A 25,900-nucleotide genomic window follows, 5' to 3' on the forward strand; every position below is an offset into this window, starting at 1 on the left:
CCCAGGAGGTTGTTGGAATCAGTTTGGTAAAATATTGTATTGAAGAAGATGTCAACAACACAAAAAAAAGTGAGTATAAAATAAATCAACTAACAGCACCTTATCAATTAGCGCCTGGAACTCACATATTGACAAAACATAAAAGTAATAGTACACAAGGGTTTAATTTAAAATATTACAGTTGTGTCTTCTGCCATGCAGCTAACCTGCCACCAAACCCGAATCCAATAAATGCTGCTACAGCAATCTACAAAAATACAACATAAACAAATGTGAGAAACAGCAGAACAAACAGTTATTTGACCAACCCTGCAGTATGCTCCCCATTACCGCAGTAATGAACTAACTGTCGCAGCTGTATTCTCATTACCACCCCACGGCCACAATCATTTGTTATGCATTGTCTGTAAAAATGAGGTGATTGAGCGGCCCTCTCTCGCTAAACTCGTGGAGATGAAGCAATGAATCACACTTAAGGGAGAGACCGCTGCATGTGTTTTCGCAGGAAGATGAGAAGAGAGAGAAAGGCAGAGAGCCCGGGACACCGAGGCAGCGTCTGAGTCCAGTTGAGCATCAGAGCACTGGGTGGTACTTCCCTGAAGGACAAGATCATTAAGACAGGGAGGGTATGAGAAAAAGGAAAAATAAAGACGGACACCGCTATGAGTCAAATCAAAGTTCTCCCCGTACATGGGATATTAACGGGCTCCTGTCTCATCCCTGGATGGGTGCCCAGGACGGCATGTGCCAGCCAAGATAAGTCGTCTGGATGTGGTCCATAAATGTTCAATCTATTACGCTAATTTATCTCCCCATTCACTTGCAGTACCTCACCCCCTCACTTTTCAGCTTAATCAACTTGTACAATACATACGCAATGGGTTTAATAAATCTCTGCAGAAGAGGTCACTTGAGTCAATGGAGTTCTAATGTTGCCTGTTTAATATGTATCAAGTACTGCAGTATAAATACATGCATTATTGATTAAAAATGAATAATTTATTAACAGCTTACGAGAGATCTGAAGAAAACATTTTTTAATAAACATATACAAACGGTTTTCTTGTTATGTTGATGTTGTTTACTGGTGCACACAGTGAGCAAAAAAGTTTTTCTGTTTTTTTTCTGAATGAGAATTAAGGATTGTACCATGTTGTTGTATTGGGGAGACAAGCCACAGTGGCCGCCCTAAACTGTGCTTTGCTCGGGTTCCCTCAGCAGGCTGAGGAGCTTCTCCATCTTGGCTACTTCCGCTTCTGGACCCTTAGGAAGCTCCTGTCCCTTCTTGACCTACACACACACACACACACACACACACACACACACATATAAAGAGAGAGAAAAAGGACTCAGAAATGACTTGACCTCATGCTGGGGGAGACCACAAAACCAGCAGGAAGGCATACAATAATCAGACAGAAATCTAAAGAGATGTAAGGTCAATAGTAGCAAAGTGGTTATAATACTAAATTATATCATAATTTCTTTCCACCCTTTTGTGAGATGTCCTTTGAAAACATGTAGCTGCTGCCTGTGGGTGCCATTACAAAGGACAAATTCAAAGATATCCTCCAAAGTTTGTGGTTTGTTGTAATTACTACTGGCACATTAAGTACTCCTGTGTGTAGAAAAGCAAAGCCACTTTAGAACCACATAATATGGCTGAATGTTTGTCTTGTCTTGCTGCGTGAGCTCATTCTACCTCCGTTAAAGGATATTAAACAGGCCTGTCGTTATCCAGGCTCATTTACCATTGCCACAGGTTTTCCTCAACTGAACTGGACTTTGATTAAAGGAGCTTGATAGAATCTTATAGTTCAACAAAGCTTCACTTGATTTTTACAGAGGGATCCAAGCGCTGAAAAAAATACATAAATGATTATATAATTATATAATTAAATGCTTAATGAGATGAATAAATATTTACCTGTTAATACGTTTAGTTTCAGCCCATAAAGCCACAGATTTTAACCATTTTAATCAGGAATTAACACTTTTGGGAATTTAAGAGGCAACATGTATTACAGTTTGTATCACTGTAATAATGCAACTGTAAACATAAGGGTACTAGAATTTATTGAATATGCTAGATATGCTGATGGACTTCCAATTTCAGGTAAACAATAGATAATTCGTATTTTTATGTTTAGTGCATTTGAAGAGAGGCCTGTTACTAATAATGATTAGCATGATTAGAGTTTATCGGATTCTCAGGTTTAAGAAAAAGTGTTGTGCAAAAGCCTAAATCATTCTGAGATTGCGTGAAATTCAGATAGCACCGTAGAAAAAACAAAGAATTCTATTTATTTAAATATAATTGACTGTTCTGCTCTCATAAACTTTCAACGAACTGACTCAAGAATGAAAAATGGAAGCAGTCCACAATTTATTTGTGCTTATAATACAGACCGCTGGAGAAATGCGTCGAGACGCTTCCTGTGTCGTCTTCCATTGTTAGTGCAGGAAAAACACAGGTGTGACTAATAACATTAATGCCTGCTGTTACATTCAAGAGCATTATGTTTACACTGGAAAAATGTCAACATTAAGGATAAATACACCAGTTTGAGTGTGGTGTTAATGGATGTGGCCATGAGCCTTTATTTGCAGTCTGTCTGTGGACCTTTCACCATATTCTGCAAGTGCAAAATTAGCACATAATGTACAGTATGTTTTTTTTTTAAATTCTACTAGTATGAAAACAATGAACAAATGAGGGGTGGGTCTTGCTGACTCCTCCTTTGAAGCTTGGAACATTAATATCTATATTTTGGTGTAGCTATTTTGAACTGTGAAATGGATACAGCGAGCGGGGCTGATCCAGACAGACAGCTGCGTTCCCTAAACATATGAGTGTCAAAACTCTATGCAACATAATATCTCTGCCATGATGAATGGCCCAATAAAGCACATGCGAGAAAGGCTGACTGGGCATACAGTGGTGCTTCAAATGAATACAACTTCAGAATTTATCAGAACAATAAACATTCCTCATCTCTCAACACGTGTTCTGATATATTTTATAATTCTATTTTTCCTTGCTGGTTTGCTTACAGCAGCAGTAAAACCCCACTCTTGTTCTGCATACAGATACCTGCTTTGTATACATCACAGAATTTTGTGATTGGCACTCAGCATTAATACAAACGTAAACGTCTTTATAGATGTAAAATTCTGGGACACAGTAGTGATTAGTAGACAATAACAAAATATTGCATAAGGCTGCTTTTATAACGCAACAGCCACTTATGATTTGCGGGCAACACAGAATGAGGGCAGTGAAAAGAGGACAGATGAGATGAACACATTGATGCTGCACACACAGCAGTGTGTTGAGTTAAACACAGGCAGGGTTCATTTAATGTTAGTGGTTATCTAAAGATGATGAGCATTTGGAGTGTTATGTGCACTTTCAGACCAGATTCAACTAGCAAGTGATGACTACACAAACCTTCTTAATCACAGTGATCTCTTGTTACATGGGACATGGACACTTGGGTTGACACAAACCCTACACGATATCACCACATACCCACAGGCCTGTACATTTCTGTGAGTACAGCATAACAGCACGCACACCTGACATTACCTCATTAGTGACTGTGGCCCTCGAGCTTACAGCTGGGAAGTAACTGCTCACTTCAGCAAAACAAGAGACCATTTTAGAACATACTTTGGAAGGTACATCCTAAAGTAAACTTCTGTTATCTTTTTCTGATAATTAAAAAGTCTTTAAGGGAACACCACAAGAAGCGAGAGGTCAAGCGGACTGAACTAGTATAATGAGAGTCAACGAGCCAAGGAGTTCTGTTGCCAGCTTTACCCAACGCTCTTCAAATAAGTGAGTACAGCACACCTCTATTGTTAGTGTGCTAGGCCACTGTGCCAGTGCTTTGGGTATATTCATGAGCCACCACGCCCATTGTGCTCTTCTTAGAGGGTTTCTGTGCCAATTTTCTAAGACATATTATTGAAAATATTTGCAGTGGGTCTTTGTGCCTGATGCTTATTTGCCACACTGGGTTTCCAAAATGCTCTGAGCACTGTCAGTGGTGCTGAACTGTGCAATTATTTCCCAATTGTACGCTTTAGTGCTACAGTCTGAGGTCGCTAATAAGGGTAGCACTGAATGTGTGTGTGTGTGTACTTTTTCTTATGCTGTACCCATCCAAACTGTATTTATGCGTGCGGTTGAAGGAAAACTGTTGATGTGTGTAGCACCCAGATGCGGCAACGTATAATGCACAAAAACGTGTCGTGAGAATAAACATGTATTGCTCGAGTCGTTAGCATTTCTTCTAGTTTACATGCATCAATTGTGAAGAACACAAAGGAGACTGGAGAGACTGCAGAGCTGACTGTAAATGGGCCCTGATTAAAGTGTTGTGACTCAGTGTGCCATTTGGTTTCCTCCTGTGTTTAGTAGGACCGCTGTGATTACTCCGCAGCTCATTAACCATTGTCATGAGTGGCAACAGAGCCTTCAGTGACTCATCAATTGTGAATGGGGCTAAAGTGGGATACAACTTGGCTTGAATACAGAATTACTTAGCTTTGCTTCAAGTTTTTTGTTCCCATCGTGTCTTAACATTAATTGGCAGTTTGACAGTATGAGTGACAGGATGTAAAGGTAGAAACAGACAGGGTACATGTGAGACCAGGGTGGTCACAGTTATGTGATTTCCAGTAAAAGTTCCAATACATAACAATTCATATTCTGCTTCTCCTTCGAGTTATCTTTTCTAACAAGCTTATTCAATTATAAACAACACTGCTTCTCTGCGGCTAATTGCTAACTGGCCTAAATGAGCAAGGGAGAAAGAAATACAGGCCGATTAGTGATGCTGATAATGAGCTGCTGAGGGGGGGGTGTTCTGGCCTCCATTCAATTGTAATTTGGTGAAATTAGCTCGAGGTCAGCACTCCGCGAAGAATTAATCATCTTATCTGCTTTTATTGATGTGGAACAAGTGGCAGTCGTAAATAATGCAAAAGGCCAGACATATATCCAGACTGTTTACAGATAAAATGGTATATAAGGTGAAAGAACACAACAGGCCATTCAAGTGCAATGATAACACTGCAGAACACACTCTTCAGTGCTGTTGTGGAAGAGGTCCATTTGTATGTGACATTACAGCCTGATTATAAAGACAAAGCAGCAAGAGCAGAAACATAAAATGGTGAAGCTGCAGAAAGGCAGGTTTATCTTCTTTTTAGCAGGCTCAACATTGGCATTAGCTTTGGACTATATTAGCTCAAATGAATTTAATGTAGTTAAATGTGAAAGTGAAAGTCACTCTCTGGCAACTTGATAAGACTCTTACCTTAGGTTTCTGGCGGAGGTTAGGGGAGAGTTTGAAGCTGGTGACATATCCTCGGTCATCACCCACTATGATGATCGGGTGGATGGGATTAAACTCAATGTGAGTCAGCTTGGTCTTCTTTTTGGCCACTAGCTGCTGGCAGATGGCCTTATATTTGTTGATGTTGAGGTCAAAAACGTGAACCTGAAAAAGGTGAGTGATTGAAAAAGATTTAACATTTTGTTTATGATATGTTGTACAGTTCTGACTCTGTAACTGAACTGACAATTCAGGACTCTGGCATCTGCTATATAAATACTGTGAAAGTGTCAAAACAGAAGTGCACACAGCCTTTGCTTCAAATAAGCACTCAGGACTTCCATAAAGTTGTGATGTCACAACTGCACAGTCACCGCCCTCAGCCACGCCCCCCAGCACAGCCATGGTTGCAAAAACACAGACAGAGCTGATTCTGAAACACAGTGGGTGGTGCTTGCTCAGGTTTGTGAGAGCTGACCAGTCAGAGCAGACTGGGCTCTTTTGGAGGGGGGCCTTAAAGAGACAGGCACTGAAGTGATCAGACAGAGGGTGAATAGGACTGCTGCAGCAATTGTCAGTATGAGAAACATAATGAGATTCTTGAACATTGAAGCACGAAAACACTTTATAGTACACACCCAAAATAAAAGTATTAACCTGAAATGAGCATAATTAGAAAAACTAAACTAAATCTGTTGTCTTCTCATATCTCATGCTTGTGTCTTCTTTAATGTGAGAGGGAGAATAGTGGAGCACAAGCCTCTGCAGGGATGCAAGCCGGACCATCTGCTGCAAGGAAGCGTGTTCCCAGTAATTCAATGAGTGTGCATTTCTGTCCCTATGTGCGAGTATATGTGTGTTTGTGTGTGTTTGGCAGCCCCAATACAAAATCATGGACATCGTCATCCAGAGGGAACCAGATCACAGATATTCTTCTGTCAGCCTAAGTGCATTTGGACAATCTGTCGACAACAAATGAGCCCACTTCAAAGCACAGCCCACTCCTTTTACCAGGGAGATGACTGTGATCGGGTTGCCAGGGTTCACACTGTCTGTGTGTACCATCACCACACAAAGCATCGCAGTCATCACTTGCAACGAATCATCATATTCTACCAGGGTATGACTTTCTGTGACCTCCATCACTACAGCCATTATCTGTAGTGTTTTCGCTTTTGATATATAAGCACTAATGTAACATTAGTCATGACTGATTGCAGTACACAGTGACTATTTGCAATTCATGCATGAACTTGAGCACAGAGACATATTACTGTGTTAAAATGGTTTCTTATGATTTATCAAACTTAAAATGTATTACATATTTTAATTTAATTTATTTTAGTATATTTAACTAGCAATAGATAACTGAGACTTTTTGTTTTAACTTATCATTCTGGAGCAAAAACTGATTGCAGTGTAATGGCTGTAGAAATTGACACCATCCACCACCACAGATTGGTTCCCTATAAACCTTGCTTTCAATATGCCATTTGGTCTGCCAAATTTGGCTTTTTTGCTGCAAAAATTGAGCATGTCTGTCATTCTGCAACCAAACCAGGAAGCTGCATTGTTTTCCCTTGTTGCTACCCCCAGGTAACAGTGGAACAACTGGAATAACTGTGGAAACTCTACACTGCTAAAGATAAAGATCCCTGCTCATGAAGGAGGCAAAAAAGGTGAAGAGGGAGATTGATAGAAACCGAGGTAAAACAAGAGTGAACGTATGGGCATTAATAATAATAATAATAATAATAATGATAATACATTTTATTTGTTGGCGCCTTTCTAACACCCAAGGTCACCTTACATGTAAGAAACAGAAAACAAAAAACAAAACAGATAAAAATACAATATCACATAATATAAAAACATACAAAGAAAATACAATGTGGCTAGATAAATAGATAAGGTGGATAAAACGGTTGGGGGACAGAGTATTATAGGGAGTAGGACAACTTAAAAAGGTGTGTTTTGAGGTGGGATTTGAAGGTGTCGATGGAGTCCAGAGTGTGTATGTGTAGAGGGAGTGAGTTCCAGAGTCTAGGTGCAGAACAGCTAAAAGCCCGAGCGCCCAGTGAGGTGAGTGAAAATGAAGGGGTGGAAAGCAGGGCGGCAGATGAGGAACGGAGTGAACGGGGTGGGATATAAGAGTGTAGCATATTAGAGAGATATGGGGGGGCCTGGGTATGGAGAGCTTTGAATGTTAGCAGAAGGAGCTTGTAATGTATACGCTGATGGACAGGGAGCCAGTGGAGTTACATGAGGACTGGTGTAATATGATCCGAGGACTTCGTACGGGTGATGATTCTGGCGGTGGTGTTCTGGATGGTTTGTAGACGGTGGATAAGTTTCTGTGGTAGACCGGTGAGGAGGGAGTTGCAATAATCCAGGCGGGAAGTGACCAGGGCATTTATGAGGATTTCGGTGGAGTGCTGGGTGAGGGAGGGGCGGAGTCTGGAGATATTGCGGAGATGGAAAAAGGCTGTGCGTGAGATGTTATTGATGTGAGATGTGAATGAGAGGGTACTGTCCAAAATAACGCCAAGACTTTTAACTTCGGTTGAAGTGGGGACCAAACAGCCGTCAATGAGAATACTGAGGGGGTGGGATTTGGAGAGTGATGATTTGGATCCGATGAGAAGAATTTCACTTTTATTGCCATTGAGTTTGAGCTTGTTGTTTGACATCCAGTTTGTGATGGTTTGCAGGCAGTCCATAAGGGCAGTAGGTGGTGATGTAGTGTCTGGTTTGGTGGTGATGTAGATTTGGGTGTCGTCAGCATAACAGTGAAAGTGGATACCAAAATGACGGAAGATATTGCCAAGAGGGAGGATATAGATGATAAAGAGTAGGGGGCAGAGGACAGCACCTTGTGGAACTCCGTGAGGGAGTGGTGAGGGTGATGATCTGGTATTTTCTCCTAGGATAAACTGTGAATGGTCAGACGGGTAAGAATGGAACCATTGACGAGGAATGCCAGAGACCCCAGTGCCGGCCAAACGATCTAAGAGGATGGTGTGAGATATTGTGTTGAAGGCGGCACTGAGGTCTAGGAGTATGAGGATGGTGAGTAGGCCAGAATCCGCTGCTAAAAGAAGGTCATTTGTAATTTGAGTGAGAGCTGTTTCTATGCTGTGATTGGGACGGAAACCAGACTGGAAAGGCTCAAAGAGGTTATTGTTTGATAGATGGTCTTGAAGTTGGCAGGCTACTGTATGTTCAATAACTTTTGAGATGAATGGGAGGTTTGAGATAGAGCGATAGTTATTGAATTCATTCGGGTCTAGGCCAGGTTTCTTTAATATGGGTGTGACTGAGGCAGTTTTGAGTAGGGAGGGAACAATACCATTTGACAGGGAGGAGTGCACAATTTGTGTGATGAGTGAGGAGAGTGTGGAGAGACAAGCCTTGACCAATGTGGTAGGAAGTGGATCGAGTAGACAAGTAGTAGACCTGGAAGACATGATCAGTTGAGATATCTGTTGATTCGAGGGAAGATGGAAGGCAGACAGGGTACTGGTGGGCTGGACAGTAGCATTGAGCCAAGGAGTGTATGACTGAGAAGACAGGCAGGGGGTGAGATGGTGAAGAATGGAGTAAACTTTGTGATTGATGAAGTCCAAGAATTGTTGACACTGAAGGGCTGATGTGAAGCGGGTGGCAGTTTCTTTGGGCTTGAGTAGTTGAGTTATTTACTGTGGAGAATAGAATCCTGGTATTGTTTCCGTCGCGGTGGATGATGTTGGAGTAGAAGGCAGATTTGGCAGCATTTAGAGTAGTCTTGTAAGAGGTGATGTGGTCCGAGTACATTTGAGAGTGAACAGTGAGTCCAGTTTTCTTGGCAAAACGCTCAAGGCGGCGACCATGTGCTTTAAGTTGGCGGAGTTCTGAGGTGAACCATGGAGCAGTCCTAGAAAAAGTCACCGCATTCACTCAATGGAGAGCGCTCCGGTGTTGTGTCGAAGTTGGTCCCCCTGTGGATATGTGTTCCCTCTTACCACTGGGACTAGAAAAATGGCATTCTTTCTACTACATTAGTAAGCAACAAAACCTGCCTACTTATTAATACAACTGGGTGTTTGACTCTGCCTTTTTATAGCACTGAGATCGTGGTTTCTCGGTCAAATTGTGATTCTTACGATTGTTTTTTGGTTTTGACAGTAACTCTCTAGTCTATAAGCTTACGCTTTGTGGCAGCAGCACCAACAGTAATACCACAGGGTAATGCTAGGAGGGGTGAATTTGAAAGGTCACCTGTTACTGCTTTAAATGAGTTAAATCATTTAGTCAGTTTTTATTGCTTCAGGTTGATGTCGTTAAAGTATTAGATCTAATAATCTAGCATGAGCTGATGCAGGTATACTACCTGCAATATGTGGCAGTCCATGTGCAGGGGGTTAAGGGAGCTGCGCAGAGAGCAAATATGGATTTGGAGACAAATCACGGGGGGATGAGCCTGGACTCATTATTTCATCCTGACACTTTATTTCTTCAACAGTCGGCTCAGATGGAGAGGCAAGGACAGAGAGAACCAAGAGATATTTGTTTGCAGTGGCACAGGCTCAGTGTCATTCTTACACCTCAGCCGGCCAGGCAAGTCATTATCCTTATGAACACACGTACACATGCACATGCGCGCACACACACACACACACACACACACACACACACACACACACACACACACACACACACACACACACACACACACACACGTGAGCCATTGTGTCTCTGACATTTCGCAGTGTGGCAGCAGCAGCAGCAGGCCAGGTTGTCATCAACAGTAAATACACGTCATGCAGTGCACAACTCATGCTGAGTCACTCAAGCTCTATCAGACACTTGTCAACAGAAAATGAAAAATGTACTGCAAAGAATCTGCTATCCTGTGGGAAGATTATGGCGATTAATATCATGTACTGTGATAGAACCAGTGAATGTGGGAATTCTGACAATATTCTGTCATTCTTCAATACAACCAAATGTCAAGGAGAGTTAAGCGTGGCCTTGGACTTAATATAGTATGGTTATTTAATGGGCGCAGTTAATTCTGCACACCCCGGGCTGACATTCACCTACCTAAAATTGTGGCAGTATAGTAAATTCCAGTATACCTATATATAATGACTAGCTCCCGTCAACAAAATCTAAGCTATTTTCGCCCCAGCTCATCCTTTAAAATCTGACCGGGATGATGGTTCAATTTTAAGATCTGCAGACTGAGAAAAAATGGACCAGGCACACTGACCTCGATCGACTTCAATTTAATATTCTTGTCGTTCCTGCCGCTTTGAAAGGAGAGGATATTGTGCCTGTAAAATGTATGCCAACTGATGAGATTTTAATGAGTTTTTTAATAGCTTCTGAAAACTGCTTTTGATCCAGTTTGAGAGAATAAATTACCATCATTACAAAAAGGACTGAGACTTGATATGCTTTCTAACAAAGTCATTTAATTAAATGTTTTATTTCTGCAGATGATGTTTACAGTTAAACAAACTGCTGGTTTTATTCTGGGTTTAAACATCAGCAGTATGCATTGTAGGTTATTTATCTGCAATTTACGATAAAAGAGACATTTGATTTGTGAATTTTTGATGTTTCCTCTCTTCCATATCCTACCAAGACTGATATGTTTGGTTGTGACATAATTTACCTAACCTTGGATATGCTACAGTATGTATTGTGCCTGTGGTGACTGACTCCTGGCATCGGAGAAGACGGGACACACATGCACACACTATCACATAAGGTGTCTTTCAAATTGCTCAGCTCTCATTTCCTTTTTGTCACTCTCACTCGACTTCACTTGGCACACCGGACAGGAAATGTGTCAGACACAACACATTGGACTTTAGAGCGATGGCACAGACTGGTGCGAAGACAAACAGATGGGGACAGCTTGCAGCCATATTAAGAAAATATGTGGAGATAAGCAACAAGGCATCCACTGAAATTACTTCTGGCTGGAATCAATAACCACTGGCAGGGTAGGAAGCCGCCTTTGTGGCAAGAAACTGTGTTTGATCAAACTCTATTGCCCGAGGTTCCAGTGCACTAATCTGGGGCTTGATCAATAGCAATGGTTAAGTCAGCTGAGTGTGTAACTGTGTTATAAGGATCATAATGAAGAGGATGGCAGGTGGTAGATGGCACAGCTGTTTGTGATTATTATCTTAGGCACACAGCAGATGTGAGGTGGAGATAATGCTAGCCTTCAGACAAAGCATCCTACAGTATATGAAGTCACATAGGTCTGAGACTAGTGGTATAGATGGTTTATATATCTTAGATTTCCTATGTAATTACATATTTGATAACTTTATGATCATTAGTAATGTGTCCCTTCTTCAATCATAGTTAAAGGAAAACAACTTTTAAGTTCCATATGTACACCTAGCTTAAACCAATGCAGTTTGATACGACTGTAATAAATCCTACCTTCATGAAGGTTATATTGTTCAGTATTTGTTGAGACCGTCTCAGAGAGGTGTTGATTCAGCTGCATTGGCATTTTGGAGGCTGTACTCTGTGGCGCTATTGACTTGTGTTGAATTATATCCTCTGTGTTCTTTCTATTATTTTGTCCACCCCATTTATCTAAATTATATTGCCCAGCTCTACATTCTGTATCAAATGTAGTCAGCGCAAAATCTGCTTTCCTCAACTATAAATGTAAAACACTTGAATGTACAATCAATAATGTGATATTCTTAATTACTCCAAGCATAAACCATGCACTGTAGATTGACCCAGAGTCTTTTAAAGACCAAAACAAGCAAAAAAAACAAAGCATGATGAACTGTTAAACTCAAGTTCAAGTCAACACTTACCGTTCCATCTGTTGTGACAGCTGCAAATACAGTGGAGGAGTATGGAGACCAGGCAACGTCACCAACAGCTGCATTCAGGTCAAAGGTGAACATTGGAGTGCTGGAAAAACACACGGACAGCCAAGGTCAGACAGGAAATCTGCATTTTTCATTATACTGCATAAAACGCAATGTGCCTCTGAAATAGAGTCATCCAGAGTTGGTGCTCTCTATAGAGTCTGGAGTCAGAGAAATACTTCAGGATAACTATCATATTCTGCATTATACATATGAAACAGCACATTTTGTTTCTATACAGACGGTACGTCTGTGGTTTCTTCTGACAAGTTTCAAGCAGTAGAACACCATCTTTAGACTGTCATCCATGGTAATCAGTTGCAATCTGTCTAGTCACTGATGCCTCATCAAAGCCTGGCAGAGGAAACGGGTGAAGATGAAACACAAGCCACCTGCACACTACTTCCTCCGATTGTTTACTTATAAAAAACATAACTGGAAGCAGGATGAAGAATGAAAATTTTCCGAGAGCTGAAACAGGCGCATAAAGGTAATCTTCAAAATAAAAATCAAGAAGGAGAATTTAGGTGGATTTATGGGGATCTATTCGTAAAAACCAGAATGTAATATTCACAGTTATGTGTCATTAGTGTATAATGACCTGATACTAAGAATTTTCTTTGGCCCTCTTTCATGGAGCCATGTTTCTACAGTAGCCTGCAACGGACAAACCCCACACTGGCTCTAGAGAGGGCCTTGTGTGTTTTTTACTCTTTTAGTGGCCATTATAGGAATGGTGACACAAGAGGTATTCAGTTGGTTGCAATGTGCAACCTGACCACTATATGCTAAATCCAACACACACTTTGAGGAGAAAGTGTGTGTGTGTGTGAGCGAGACAGACCGGGTAACAAAACTTTCTTAGACGGAGACTTGAATACGTACATGAAAGCAATCTGCACTTGCAGTCTCTGAGTAATAGTAAAGTGTTTGACTTACTAAGGGAGGAACTAATCAACACCCGAAGCCTTCTGGGCACATTCTGCAAGTGAATTAGAGCTCACAGCTGTGAAGATGTTTACTACCAGCAAGCTCCAAAAAAACAAATGAAAAAGTAATAATGTTGGAATGTGTTATCAAGAATGCATTAAAGAGATGTCGAGTATTTACCGTGCAAAACTGACCCTCACAAATTGCATTAACCTTGGTTAACAGACCAGAATGCACAATAATCCACACTTAACACTCCTCATCTCATTTTTTGTAACAGCCTCCCTTATTGATTTTGTTCAAGATGTCCCCCAGATGACAGACAAACAAATGTGCTGCCATGCTGCTGTGCCTGTTTGATAGATAACATGCATTCTGGCAGGCATAGAATATGTCTGAAATTAGGTGCAAAAGGCTAATAAATAAAAAGAGGGGGCTTTTTACTGCAGACTGACACTGCAAATACTGTAAATCGAGAGTCCAAGCTATTAGGATTCATAAATAATGTCCAAGTTTATCACCAGGCTGAGCCGCAAATATATAAAGCTAACTGACTGATTAACAGACTTGATGCAAGTCTCTTCTATAAAGCTACAAACCCTTCAGTTCATTCAGAACTGGCTAACATCATCGGATAGTTTTACAGAATATACTAGCCTCAGCGTAAAGACTTTTAGTGTAAAGCTTTCACACACTTCTGAACAGTTTGGCAAAGTGAAAAGTTGCTTGATCCAGTCATCAGCCTCTCCCCGACACAATATGTCTTGTATCTATGGGATGTAATGGATCACTTTTGAAAACCCGGTCTCCCATAATGGGCAGATGATTACTATCATTATTCAGTCAAGCTGCCTGTGCTGACAAGAAGTGGGAGGCACTGCATGTTAGTCAAATCATTCTGGGTTCATGATGAGAATCAGAAGGTAATAAAGACTGAAGACAAACTTAAATACTAATGAAATATTACAGGAGTAATGATTATCTAGTCCCCTCTTCACTGAATGTACACAATTGATCACAGAACATAAGTGATGTTGCTATCTACAAAAATATACATACAGTATAAAATTGCAGTTGCTATGCTGTAGCTAAACAGAAATGTATTTATCTTCCATTTCCTTAAAACCTGAGAGAGTAGTGATGTTACTTGAATGATACTAAGACTAAAATATTAATCACACATTAATAACCAGTTCAATGAACCAAATTTGCAATCGCAATTTTCCTACGTACTTGTCTTTACATTTGTTCTCCTTTTAATCCCAAATGAAGATGGTCAGTTCCATATGCACTGTAGTTCTTGTCACCTCTTTACTCCCACTGCCTTCCATGTGTCAACTCTAACACATATGGAGTCATAAGCTCCTTTTCACTCAACATTAAAGAGCTTCACAGGGAGATTGTGGCACTGAGTATTTCAAGCATTTCCCCAGAGATGTCACCCTCCTCTTCAAATACACTCAAGCCAACCAGGAGGAGTCACTAGTGCAGCAACAAGCACACAATCCCTCAACAGCTTCCCACCAGCCCACACTGCCAGCTGCGTTTGATGGGATGCCAGCAGTGTCGGAGGTGGGACCCTAGTTGCTGTGACAGCAGGCGAGTGCTGACACCCAATATTAATAATATCACCATTACCTCCAAATGCCACAACATTTTCCCGACATGTACCACAATAGTTAAATTAGGTCTACAACCTAATGTTAGTGAAAAAGTTGTTTAATGAGATATGAAAGCATCAAACATGCATCTTAGATGAATGAGATGTATGCACTTTGAACTAACATCACGACAAAAGAAAAATGTAATTATAGGTTTTAAGCCATTGGGATTGGTTCTAAAGACAAAATGGAATGAGAATTTTGACAGCTGTGATGCAATATACAGTACAGTGTCTAGAGTGGTGTCATATCTACAGTAGCTGCAAGCTGTCTTACTTGATGGTATGGTCCCAGATCTTGACGGTCCAGTCTGAACTGCAAGAGATGAAGACCTTCGGGTGGAAGTGGTTCCACTTAACAGCATCCACTGCCATGCTGTGGGCAATATAGGTCTCCAGAAACTGGCTTGAGTAAGTCTTGGAGCACTGTGGAATAAAAGCAAAGTCTTGACTTGGACCAAAATGGATGATCTGTAAATGCAGGATTTTCTCCAAAAGGTGCAATATGTAAGATTTTTAGTTAAAAACATTAAAAAATTAAAATTTAATGACAAAATCTGAAGAAATAACAATTTTGAAATTATGATATCTATGTAATGCATTGCAGAGATATCTGCTGGTGTTAGCATGATAACCAGCTAGCCCCATCCTGTCCCAGTCTAAAGCTCTTGTGCTAGCGGTGGAAACACAAACACTTCCTTGGTGCCCAAAGCTCCAAGTCTGGACCGCTAGCTGCATGGCTAACTGAGCTAACTGGCTAACTGCAGCTCAGCTACCAGCTGCCAGCAGTTACTTTAGCGACATAGTGTCCCATAATTGTTTTGAGTATGACAGGTGGCCAATTCTTCCAAGGCAAATTTTCCTTAAGCAAACTGTTCACTTGAGGGCTTTAAAAACATCTCAAAAAGATTCCTAAAATATTAAGTGATAACTCAACAGCCCAGGAGGTACACATTAAAGTTCCCATGGTAACACCTTTCCTGCTCAGCTTAATCAAATCTTGACTGTTATCTGAACTGTTATTGTTGTTGGTTTTTGTACAGTAAGGTCTGGTTAGTACAAATGCTGTGTGGCAATCAGACTAAAAACTAGCCTGAACTGGACATCACTATGACTTGACAAATGTCCCTCCAGCGTTTCAGAAGACATTATTTTTTTTTTGTATATTTGTAAACACATTTTCCATGCAAGTCTTAGCAAAACTTAAAAGACAGTACAGTATTTTCTTGAGAATGCTTTATGTATCTGGGCACATTTCATTTTGCATTGGAAGCTGAAAGGGTCTTGCTGTGACATTGCTGGTTACAGAGAGGCTAGAAGTCTAATATGTGTGACAGTTTCGGACACAAAAAGAGCATTCTAGTTCTCTGTAAATCAATGTTGAATTACGCTGTAAATTTCCAGTTAGTTTGCAATCAACAGAATAGGATTAAAAGTACCACCACAGCAGCAGAGTTAGATTTAAGTAATAAATTAACTGGACGAGCCAGGATAAAACAGCATGGCTTGTGGGGACAGCTGTTGCACTTCTAAGCACTGACAGTTTGATTGTTGCCCTGCAGCTAGGTGAAAGATTCTTAATCTGTCCTCTCCTGGGGTTTCTGTGCTGCTGAACCTTGAGGTGACAGACAGAACGTATTTCATCTCACAGACTGGGTGGGTGTCTGCCTATATGTCTGCAAGGAAGGTGATGTGTGTCTCTATAAACACAGCATGCATCTAAGACACAGCCATCATAGGAAGCAGATTCAGTCTGCTGCTTCATTTGCGACCTCAATCATGTTGCCAGGTAAAAAGCCACCAAGATGCAATCAGACATGTTTCAGACGTGTCTCCTCACGATTAACTCCAGTGAGTAAGCTAATCAGGGATAAGCAAAGAGGTACATTTCACAGTGAGGAATTCGAAGGTAGCAAACACAATTCATGTCTGAAGTGAGGGGAAAACTGACAGTGGTTTCACTGACAACACAACAAGACAAGTGAAACTAATGAGCATCTTGAATTGAATACTGTTTATGCACCATATCAAAAATGGTTATTGGATCTTTTCCAGCTTTTTTTTTTTTTTAGATGATTCAATGTGACCATTCACAATCAAACTTGTAGTGCTTTTTCTCCATCTAGATTTCATCCATCTATATTGTTTTGGTGTGAATTTGTGAGTTTCGGAGATATCGGCAGGAGAGATGTCTGCCCTCTCTCCAATTTAATGGAACTGGATGGATGAAAAAGTGAACAGCCATGTTTTTCAGAAATCATGGCCTGGTTACTTAAGAAAATTCACAGACTTGCAGTTTCATTCAGGAACTACTGTCTTTCTGTATCACTGTACAGAAGGAAGTGTGCAGCTAACTAAGCTAACTAAGCTAGCTAACACTGCAGCTAAGCCGAGGAGTACGGCATTTATGTTAACATCCTGAACAGTCACGAGCACGAGCCTCTCATTCATGACTAGATGCACGCTTCCTACTGTGTGGTAATGCTGTGTAGATCGGCAGAAAAAAAAAGAAACTTGCTACATGAAACTGTTCACAACGAGGTCTGTTGATTACCTTGAGTAACTGGGTCATGATTTCTTGAAAAAGACACCCTGTTGAGGTTTTCAAATGCATTTTTGGCACTCTGAGCACTGCAAGCTGAGCACCATCTCGTTCCAGGCAGACATCTCTACAGCCAGTATCTCCAAAACTCAACAGCTCACACCAGAACAATCTAGATAGATAGCACTACAGGTAAGAGGAAAAATATTTTTTTTAAATTGTTTTTGGATGACAGTGAAGTTCTTAAGCACTGGAGATCAGACTGTGTTGGGCTGCAGCAACACAGACAATACTGGCTTGCAATTTCAATCAGTTGAGATGTTGAGAATATTAAAAAGATAACATAAAGCAGCCTTGTCCTTTAACTTTACAATATATATTATCTCCTAACAGTGTGTTCACCTGTCTCCGTGTGTACTTAAACTGGTGCATTTGTGTCTGTGTTCTTGTAGCCAGGAATTAAACTCAATTCTCATCATCTCACTACCAAACGCTGCATTCTCTTTATGTTCACGTAAGAGAGTCTTCCCTGAAGCAGTAGGTTTAATATTATAAACATCTGCCAATTTCAATAAAGTGGGCATTTGTCCGTGAGCGGCACTTTTATTAAATCAATAGAATAAGGGCTGGTAACTGCAAATAAATGAGACGTTCACGAGTGTCTTTCTGCCTACGGTAACAAGAACACGAGGGAGAAAAGCAGAGAAAAGGTGGGAGGCCAACCAAAAACTACCAGCTGTCTGATGTGGACGGAGAGAGCCTCTGCTTAAGAAGACTCATTAAACCCTTAACGTCAAGCCTGAGGGGCTCCCAATGGGCTTAACAGACACACACAAGTGCACATGCACAATTCTACAGCCGCACACATACACCAGCAAACACATGCACATACTATTAATGGAAACTTTCTCGCTTCTGTACCCTTCAGAGTGCAAGCCCAGCAGGATATCTGAGTGCAGCACAAACAAAATGAGCTTACATTTTTCAGGGAGACAGTGTAAATCCCCAAGATGGTCCTAATGTCATTCAGAGGTGGTACAGAAAGAAAACACAATAAAGGGATGCAGCTTTGCTGAACAGCACCAGCAGAATTTTTGTTACAAATTTTCTTAAGCCGGCGAACTTTGGAAAACCAGACATATTTGTGAAAAGTTATATGGTATTTGTGAGTCATGTGAAAGATTGTTATTTTTTGGCCAGTTAGTAATTACTAGTCACTCTAATGGCCAGTCATCAAAAGTCAAAAAGTCAGGAGTTTGATATGAGAAGATGATAAGAAAGAAGGGACTCTATGGCCAGGTATTTGAAAATGGATGTTGAAGTGGATGCAGGAGCAACTAGTTCAGCACCACCTGCAACAGGGGTGTAGAGAATTAATTAAGAGAAAGGTAAGACAGCTATTGAGTCAGCAACACAGCCACTAATAGATACCCCCTTGCTTTAACTTCAACGTCCAGTTATTATCTTGTACAGTAGAAAAGCCTAACACAGTGCATTCTGTGACAGTCTTGAGATGGAAGTAGCTGCACAAGGGAGGAGAGACCCAGCCTGCAGCCTACCCTTTTAAGTATGCCTATATTTGGATTAAATAGTGTGTGGAGAGCTCTTCTGTTGTGCGCAAATGAAACATGCATTGTGTGTGTGCATTACGGCCATTCAGTCAGTTAGTCAGAAACCTGTATACAAATATACCCCTCCCTCCTGCACAAGGAGGGAGGGGTGCATTTGGAGATAATCGTGGGCACAAACGAGTAACGGCATGGCAGTAAGTCTAGCCGACCCAGGTAGGCAGTGATGGTGGTTGGACAACACAACCATTCACATAAAGTTACCATTCAAGCCAGTCGAGCCAGCTGCTGTAGTGTAGTCTAAGCAGATATAATGTAGATATAAAGCCGGGTCAAGCCGCAGAGTATCTGCTCTAGGATTTAAAGGCAGCTTAAAGGTACATTATGTCAGATCTAGAAAATGGTGTCGTCTGTCAGAGGGCCCAGTAGATTTATGATGTCACAGCTTGATACCCACTGCAGGGCCTAATGATGGGTCAAAAACATAATTTAACACGATCACTGGGCTTTTGACACATTTCACTGTCAATATGTTTAAATTTTCAGACTTGTTTTGTCTGTCTGACTTTCTTCTAGCTCTGTTGTCAGTGCTCATTCATATGCACGATGGGTAGCACCACTGTTGTGATGCATACCTGAAATCAAGTATTGCATTTAATTTCACACTGGCTCTGTTTTGAACTGATTCCTATAGCATTGTCAAGCAGGACAAATCAATAGAGAATACATAATACAGAATACTACCAAAAAGTTATACAATATATTGGCTCTAAGGGTTACAAGCTATGAATGAGGATGATGGCAAGTAAGGATACCTTTTGTTCATTTGCCTAAAAATATATTTAAACGATAATAACAACATTAATACATGGTGTATGTAGTACATAGTATGAAACTGGGACACATCTGTCTCATTATGGGATTATCTCAAGCAAGTTTGAAGTCTCTACTGAAATGATCTAATACCCATGGCTGCCTGTGTGTTTGAAAACCAATCTAAAATTTTATATAATAACACTAATTATACGCTATTTGCACTGAATGAAACGGTCCGTTAAAGATTGTAAATGAGGTGGAATAATACAGTGCCTTATTAACATAACCCTATAAAATACATTTAATAGGGTTATGTTTTAATCAGTTACACATACACTATATTTTAATGTATTACTCATGCCAATGTGCAATAGCTTGATGGTATTGTATCACAAGTTATGCTGTGATTCGCTTCCCCACTGGACATTTGGCTGCCTAAGTGAGCCCTGTTAACAAGATGCTTAATTAATGTAACTGTAAAACTAGTGTAGTGGAATCATTGATACATACCTTGTGTATTTTCCCCTCCTCTGTGCCAACTAGGAAGAGATAGTCGATCTGTTTATGGAAGTCAAACGATGTTCCACAGGCTGTGGACAAGAGGGATTGAACACATTAATTAGACACGCACTGTTGCAGACACTGACCTGATGTACTGGACTGAAGCAAATCTGATCTGATATCAGATAATATTTAAAGTGATAGATTCAAAATTAAAAACATACAGTACATTTTCATATACATGCGCAAGATGACATGCAGTGTAATGGAGCCCTTACCGATGCTGGGCTGCTGTACACCCTCTGGCCCCTCAGAGACAGCTCCATTCACTGACAGTCTGATAATGTCTGTAAAGACCAGCTCATTCTGCAAGCATGAAAACACACAGTGATGAAGTAATAGATACTAATAGATAAAAGACATGCAAATGAAAACAACCAAATAAATTGAAGATAATAATTGCAAATGTGAAGAAGCACACAGACAAACTTATCCAGAGGGCAAACAAAGAGCAACTAATTAGCGTCTTCCAACTTGCATCATATTTTCATTTTGCTGAGATAACACGAAAAGAGGAAAAACTGCCTCTAATTAGACCACATAAGAGTTACAGAGAAAGTAATGTAGTAGTAGTAAGTAGTATTCCTTAGCTAACCTTGACGAGTGTCCAGGACACAACTCGGCCATCAGATGACACAGAATAGAAATTGTGGTTATTGTCCATGTCATCGTTCTGCCAGCACACCTGAATGAAAAAATACATTTATGTGACATTTCCTTTATTTTCTTGTACATTAAATTCTCTGTTAGGTTAGGGGGGTAGCATAACTGGTGTTAAAGTTGAATAGTCCACTTCTACTCCTAATAAACTGGTTTGGGATGGCTCTCATGGCAGAAAAAATGAAAGAGCTCCCATGTAAATGAAGACAAAGTAACAGTGCAAGGATTTAATGACAGGAACTAAATGGCCTGAACTCCCATCACCTCTACCATTGTCCCCTACTCTCACCTGCCAGACGGGGTCAGTGTGCTTGCCAGTCTTGGCTGTGCTCTTATACATGGGCTCCAGTCCCTCCTCCTGCAAGTTGTAGACAGCCACACAGCCATCATAGAAGCCGACCACCACCAGGTAGGAATGCTGCTCATGTATGTCAAGGCACAAGATGCCAGAGGTGGTGGGGTAGGTGTACTCTGGGAAGGCAGACTTCTTCAATGAGTAGAAGACAAGCATGCCACGCCCCTGTTTACTGAAGTCGTCTGACAGGGAGAGAGAGAGAGGAGAGTGGACGATCAGGTCAAATACCAAATATGCTTTATAAAAAAGCAGCAATTAAAATTTGGATTAAATTGGATTAACATACAAATGTATGGATCTTCATTTTTATTAGGTGTACTTACAGGATCCCATTCCTACAGCAAATAGGTCCTGATATTTCTTATTCCTGTTGAGGAGAGGTGCATCAATCAGTTATTCTCCCTTTTAACAGCAGAAGGGATAAAACTGAAGAACAAACACAGATAGTTGAGGTAAACAGTCGAAGACATTATCTTTAAAACACTAGATAGAGTGAGAGTTGCAGCTGCATATTTTTCCCCGTAATAAAAACATAATTTGAAGGGAATATCAGCAGACTTGATGATCAAACCTACCAGCAGAGGGCAGTGACAGACAGTCTTTTGGCTTTGTCATATTGGAACTTCCACAAAGGGAGAAGGGTGCCCTCCTCGTCCCTGAACTCATCAGACTCATCCTCAAAGTATTTGAAATCTGAAGAGGCGTGAAAGGAGGTCAAGGAAGAGAGAGAGAAAGAAAAGAAGAGAAGAGAAGAGAAGAGAAAGTGTAGCAACTTGAATATAAAGTGGGATTGTGGTTTATTATTGTGTCACTTAACATATTTACTGAAGCATACCTTGTGCTACATCATCAAATGTATTCTGATTGACCATTCGTTCTAGGATCGTTGACTTCTTCAACAACTTGCCCACTTTGCTCATGTCATCCATCTATAGAAGATAAACATTGTTACAGACTTAACAAGGACTAGGCATGAAACAATATCAAAATTTCATGTCACAATTATCCTGTATAACACAATTGTGATTGACGATATTACTAAACAAACTGGAATCACTTTAATAAATAAATGGTAACCTCAGCTCTCTGTCATTTTTTCGTTTGGAATCTGTAGTATTTACAACCATCCAATTTAACTTGTTTTTTGTGAGGGATACAATGTGCAAGCCATGCCTTCAGCCATGGTGACAGGCTTTGGCAATTCAAAATAAATCAGAAAAAAACAATGTAGGACTGTATGTCACTGAGCTAGACAGCTTTTTCAAATCACTCGTCTCATGTTGGATGGGTATTCAAGATTCTCTCAATTCACAATTATCCCCATAATGAAAATTCACCACAATTAACTTATTGTGAGCGTTTTATCATCCCATCCCTAATAACATTATGAGTATGATGATAAAGTATCACCATGTGTGCTGGGTAGCCATATTGTTAACTTTGAAGATACTATGATTTAACAGCCATTAATAATGTATGTATAGCAATGTATGTATGGTATGTATGGCGACAAGATTAATATGAGCTGTAACTGTGTTAAGATTCCAATACATACATAGAAACATGTTATATTTAGGCTGGAAAGTTTAAGTCTCAATTTACCTGAGCTTCTGTCAGCATCGTCTTCTTCTTGCTTTTGTCACTATCTTTCTTTGATGGTGCCGCTTTCTGCTTCTCTTTATTCTTTTCTTGCTTCTGCAGCTCCTCCACATACGCGTCATAGATCTCCCACTGCAAAGAGAATTGAGTTATTCCAGTCAGCCCATGTGGGCATATATATTCACTGATGCTCAACTGTGTGAAAATGAGCCTTCCTTAAACATCTCTTTTAAACACATCAGGTTATCCAGTACCTGAGTAGCGGTGGCAGAGAAGACGCTGCGTGGGGGAGGTTCAGTCTGGCAGCTTCTTTCCTACAGGAAAATAAACAATGACTCCAGAGAAACTCTTGAGGCTATGAATATTTTATTACACAAACAACAATATTGTGTTTTTCAGACCCTCCAATATTAAAACTTTGCCTTTTTCCTAAATGTAGTTATCTCAACTACTATGTCAGTTGTGATAACTACAGTTGTGATGACAGGTGAGAGACTGATTATCTTTCTTCCTACCCTTAGTGGGTTATTGAGAGTCTGGGAGGCCCTCTCACTGAAGTTGAACTGGTTAGTAAGTTTTGGCTCCTTCTTGTCAGTTTTGGAGACAACACTGTCTGGTCTGTCCTCTTCTCCAGCTTCCTCCACTTCCCCTCCATCCTCTACAGGTGTTGCCTGTGGAAAACCAACAGGGGGGAGTGTAAAGTTATTGACCTTGTGAGGGACACAGGATCCTGTTCAGATTGGAGTATACTGTCCAGCACAAAGCATTGCTCTGATTTTAGTTCAACATATAAAATGTCATATAAAACATATTTTTACCGGGGTTTCTGGTTTCTCCTCATCAGGCTCTGCTCCAGCGTCGACTGTTGCAGTCTCTGTACACATGCGAAATATTACATCATGATTTGACTGTGTAGAAAATGAACTTGTCACTTTTGTCTTGAATTTGATGGCACATGTTGCAAGTGACACCTTGTGGCACCAACTATGCACTACACCAGCAAACACTTAATGTAACAAAAACACAATATGGAACATTATGAGCCTTGAATATGTATAGACACATAATATTACTGCAGCATGTTTCAGTACCTACCCTCAGAGAGACCCTCCTTGGCCCTCAGTCTACGAGCCTCATCGGAGTCTTGATGCAGGAGGCTGCCCTCCAACACAAAGTGAACAGTCATCTGATCCACGACACTTGTAGACTTGAAGGAACGTTCCTGGGAAACACAAGAAGCTATGATGTTAGGAACAGCGAGCAGAGAAACCTGTTTTCCTGTTTTGTTTAAAGGTATTAGGAAATTAGAAATGTATGTTAATCAACTACTTACATGGTCTCAAACATATTGACACAAAAAGGCACAATAACATTGGCATTGAATCACTTACTGTCATCTTTTAAAGGTGAATACATATAAGGTAAGTAACAATCTCTGCCTTTTTCATGAAAAAATTCTTCAGTACAAGGTGGCTTCAGCACTGCAGTGATGACTGCATCTACAGTGAGTCATGTGAAGTTATAAGCCTTGATATCACTTTACCTTGAAGCTGTAGCGCACAATATTTTGGGGGGCATGTGGGTTGTTTGCAGTCAGGATCCTGGTGATTTCCTCTTTCAGCTCCTAATGGCAACATTATAGATAAAGCAGAGACCATAACAGTACAGGTTACAAAGGCCTGCATAATTTTGCAGAGGTATTATTTGCAAAAACAATGACCAAAAAGAGGATAATGAACTTTTCTAGTTGGAAAAGAAGAATTATGCAACAGCAGCAAAGTCTGAGCCAATTCCCTCGACAAGCGCATATGGATGTCTCAAACTTGAGCGATGAAGATCCCTATCTGCTTACAGCTTCAGTGAGCTCCAGTTGATCTTGAGGCTTAATAAGTGCTTTCCCATGAGACCAGTCATCCCACCCATCTCCCGCATCCACACCCTCGTCCTCATCCTGCAACGTTACATACAGAGAGAGAAGAGAGATTTATATCTTGGTTCAATTAAAAAGTACATCAAGTTGTAAAAGCACATGTGTTTCTCATAGAGCCAGATGCCAAAATTCAGAAGTGTTAATGGAATTTATGATTTTTTTAAAAGGTTTGTGAGTTGGAGGTTCACCCACCTTTTTCTTATTCGCAGCTTTAGCTGGCTTCGCACCAGGTGCCTTCTGAACAATCGAGCCCTGTGTGAAAACGAATGAAAACCAACTAAATGGTAAGCCCTGACATTAGCATAATGAAAACACTGTCAGTGCACTCAACGTCAACTGGTAGCTACTGCTTTTACTCTAATGCAGTTGTTGTAGCTAGCTTTGTGACTTTGCTAACGTAAGCTTTTTAACGTTTAGGCTAGCTAAACTAAGTTGACCTTTTACCTTTCTCGCAAATGCTGCAACGTTATTGTTAGGCAGGGGCATTGTGAAATGAGTCCGGTTTGACAACAATTTCGGTATTTTTAAATAAACTTTTAAATCGTCAAACGCAGAGACGACTCGCTCCTCAGCAGCTGCCTGCTGCTGTATATGGGTTGCCAAGACAACCAGCCGTCTCTGTCGGTCACTGAAGAGAGCAAAGATCATAATCAAGTCAAGATAGTTCCCATCACATGGCGCTCACATGGGTTGGGCTGACGTCTGTTGTTTTGTTTTCCAGTTTGTCATTACTGTATATTAGCAAATACACTTTAATTGAATCATATCATGAGAACATTTTATATGTCTTGAAAGCCACCGTCACTGTTGTTAACCGTTTGAACGACAGCTTTCCTGCCTAAGGAAGCTAATTAAAACAGAAAGCTAGGAGGGAAATCGCTATGCTACATTGCATTGCTGAAGGCAGAAAGGGTGGCTATGTTTTTCCTGAAAATATTAAGACATAAACAAATGAGGGCGGACACAAATATATGGAAGCAAAAAAATAATAATACAGTTTTTAAGTACAGGCTTGGGTAAATATGTCAATCAAATATTTAA

At 40.6% G+C, this 25,900-nt stretch overlaps 1 protein-coding gene across 1 annotated transcript; it reads right to left on the reverse strand.

The window, feature by feature from the left end:
* Window positions 1-1,188: 1,188 nt before the first annotated feature.
* Window positions 1,189-25,345, reverse strand: dnai1.2 (dynein, axonemal, intermediate chain 1, paralog 2). Its single transcript, XM_073468056.1, has 20 exons — window positions 25,304-25,345; window positions 25,052-25,111; window positions 24,782-24,880; window positions 24,473-24,553; window positions 24,025-24,151; window positions 23,748-23,803; window positions 23,445-23,600; window positions 23,184-23,243; window positions 22,933-23,061; window positions 22,166-22,259; window positions 21,906-22,023; window positions 21,654-21,697; window positions 21,265-21,512; window positions 20,911-21,000; window positions 20,534-20,621; window positions 20,265-20,344; window positions 15,106-15,254; window positions 12,182-12,281; window positions 5,328-5,510; window positions 1,189-1,290 (listed from the first exon to the last, which is right to left on the reverse strand). Exons 1-20 carry the CDS (start codon window positions 25,343-25,345, stop codon window positions 1,189-1,191), a joined length of 2,106 nt encoding a protein of 701 aa, XP_073324157.1.
* Window positions 25,346-25,900: the final 555 nt, after the last annotated feature.

The sequence above is a fragment of the Pagrus major genome, chromosome 6, assembly GCF_040436345.1.
Source record: "Pagrus major chromosome 6, Pma_NU_1.0".
NCBI lineage: Eukaryota > Metazoa > Chordata > Actinopteri > Spariformes > Sparidae > Pagrus > Pagrus major.

Excerpts from the sequence above, each read along its gene's own strand:
- dnai1.2 (XM_073468056.1), bottom strand. The coding sequence starts at position 25,345 with ATGCCCCTGCCTAACAATAACGTTGCAGCATTTGCGAGAAAG. Across the intron at positions 24,554-24,781 it reads AACTGGAGCTCACTGAAGCT|GAGCTGAAAGAGGAAATCAC; the intron begins GTAAGCAGATAG and ends TGTTGCCATTAG. Across the intron at positions 23,062-23,183 it reads TCTCTGCCACCGCTACTCAG|TGGGAGATCTATGACGCGTA; the intron begins GTACTGGATAAC and ends TTCTCTTTGCAG.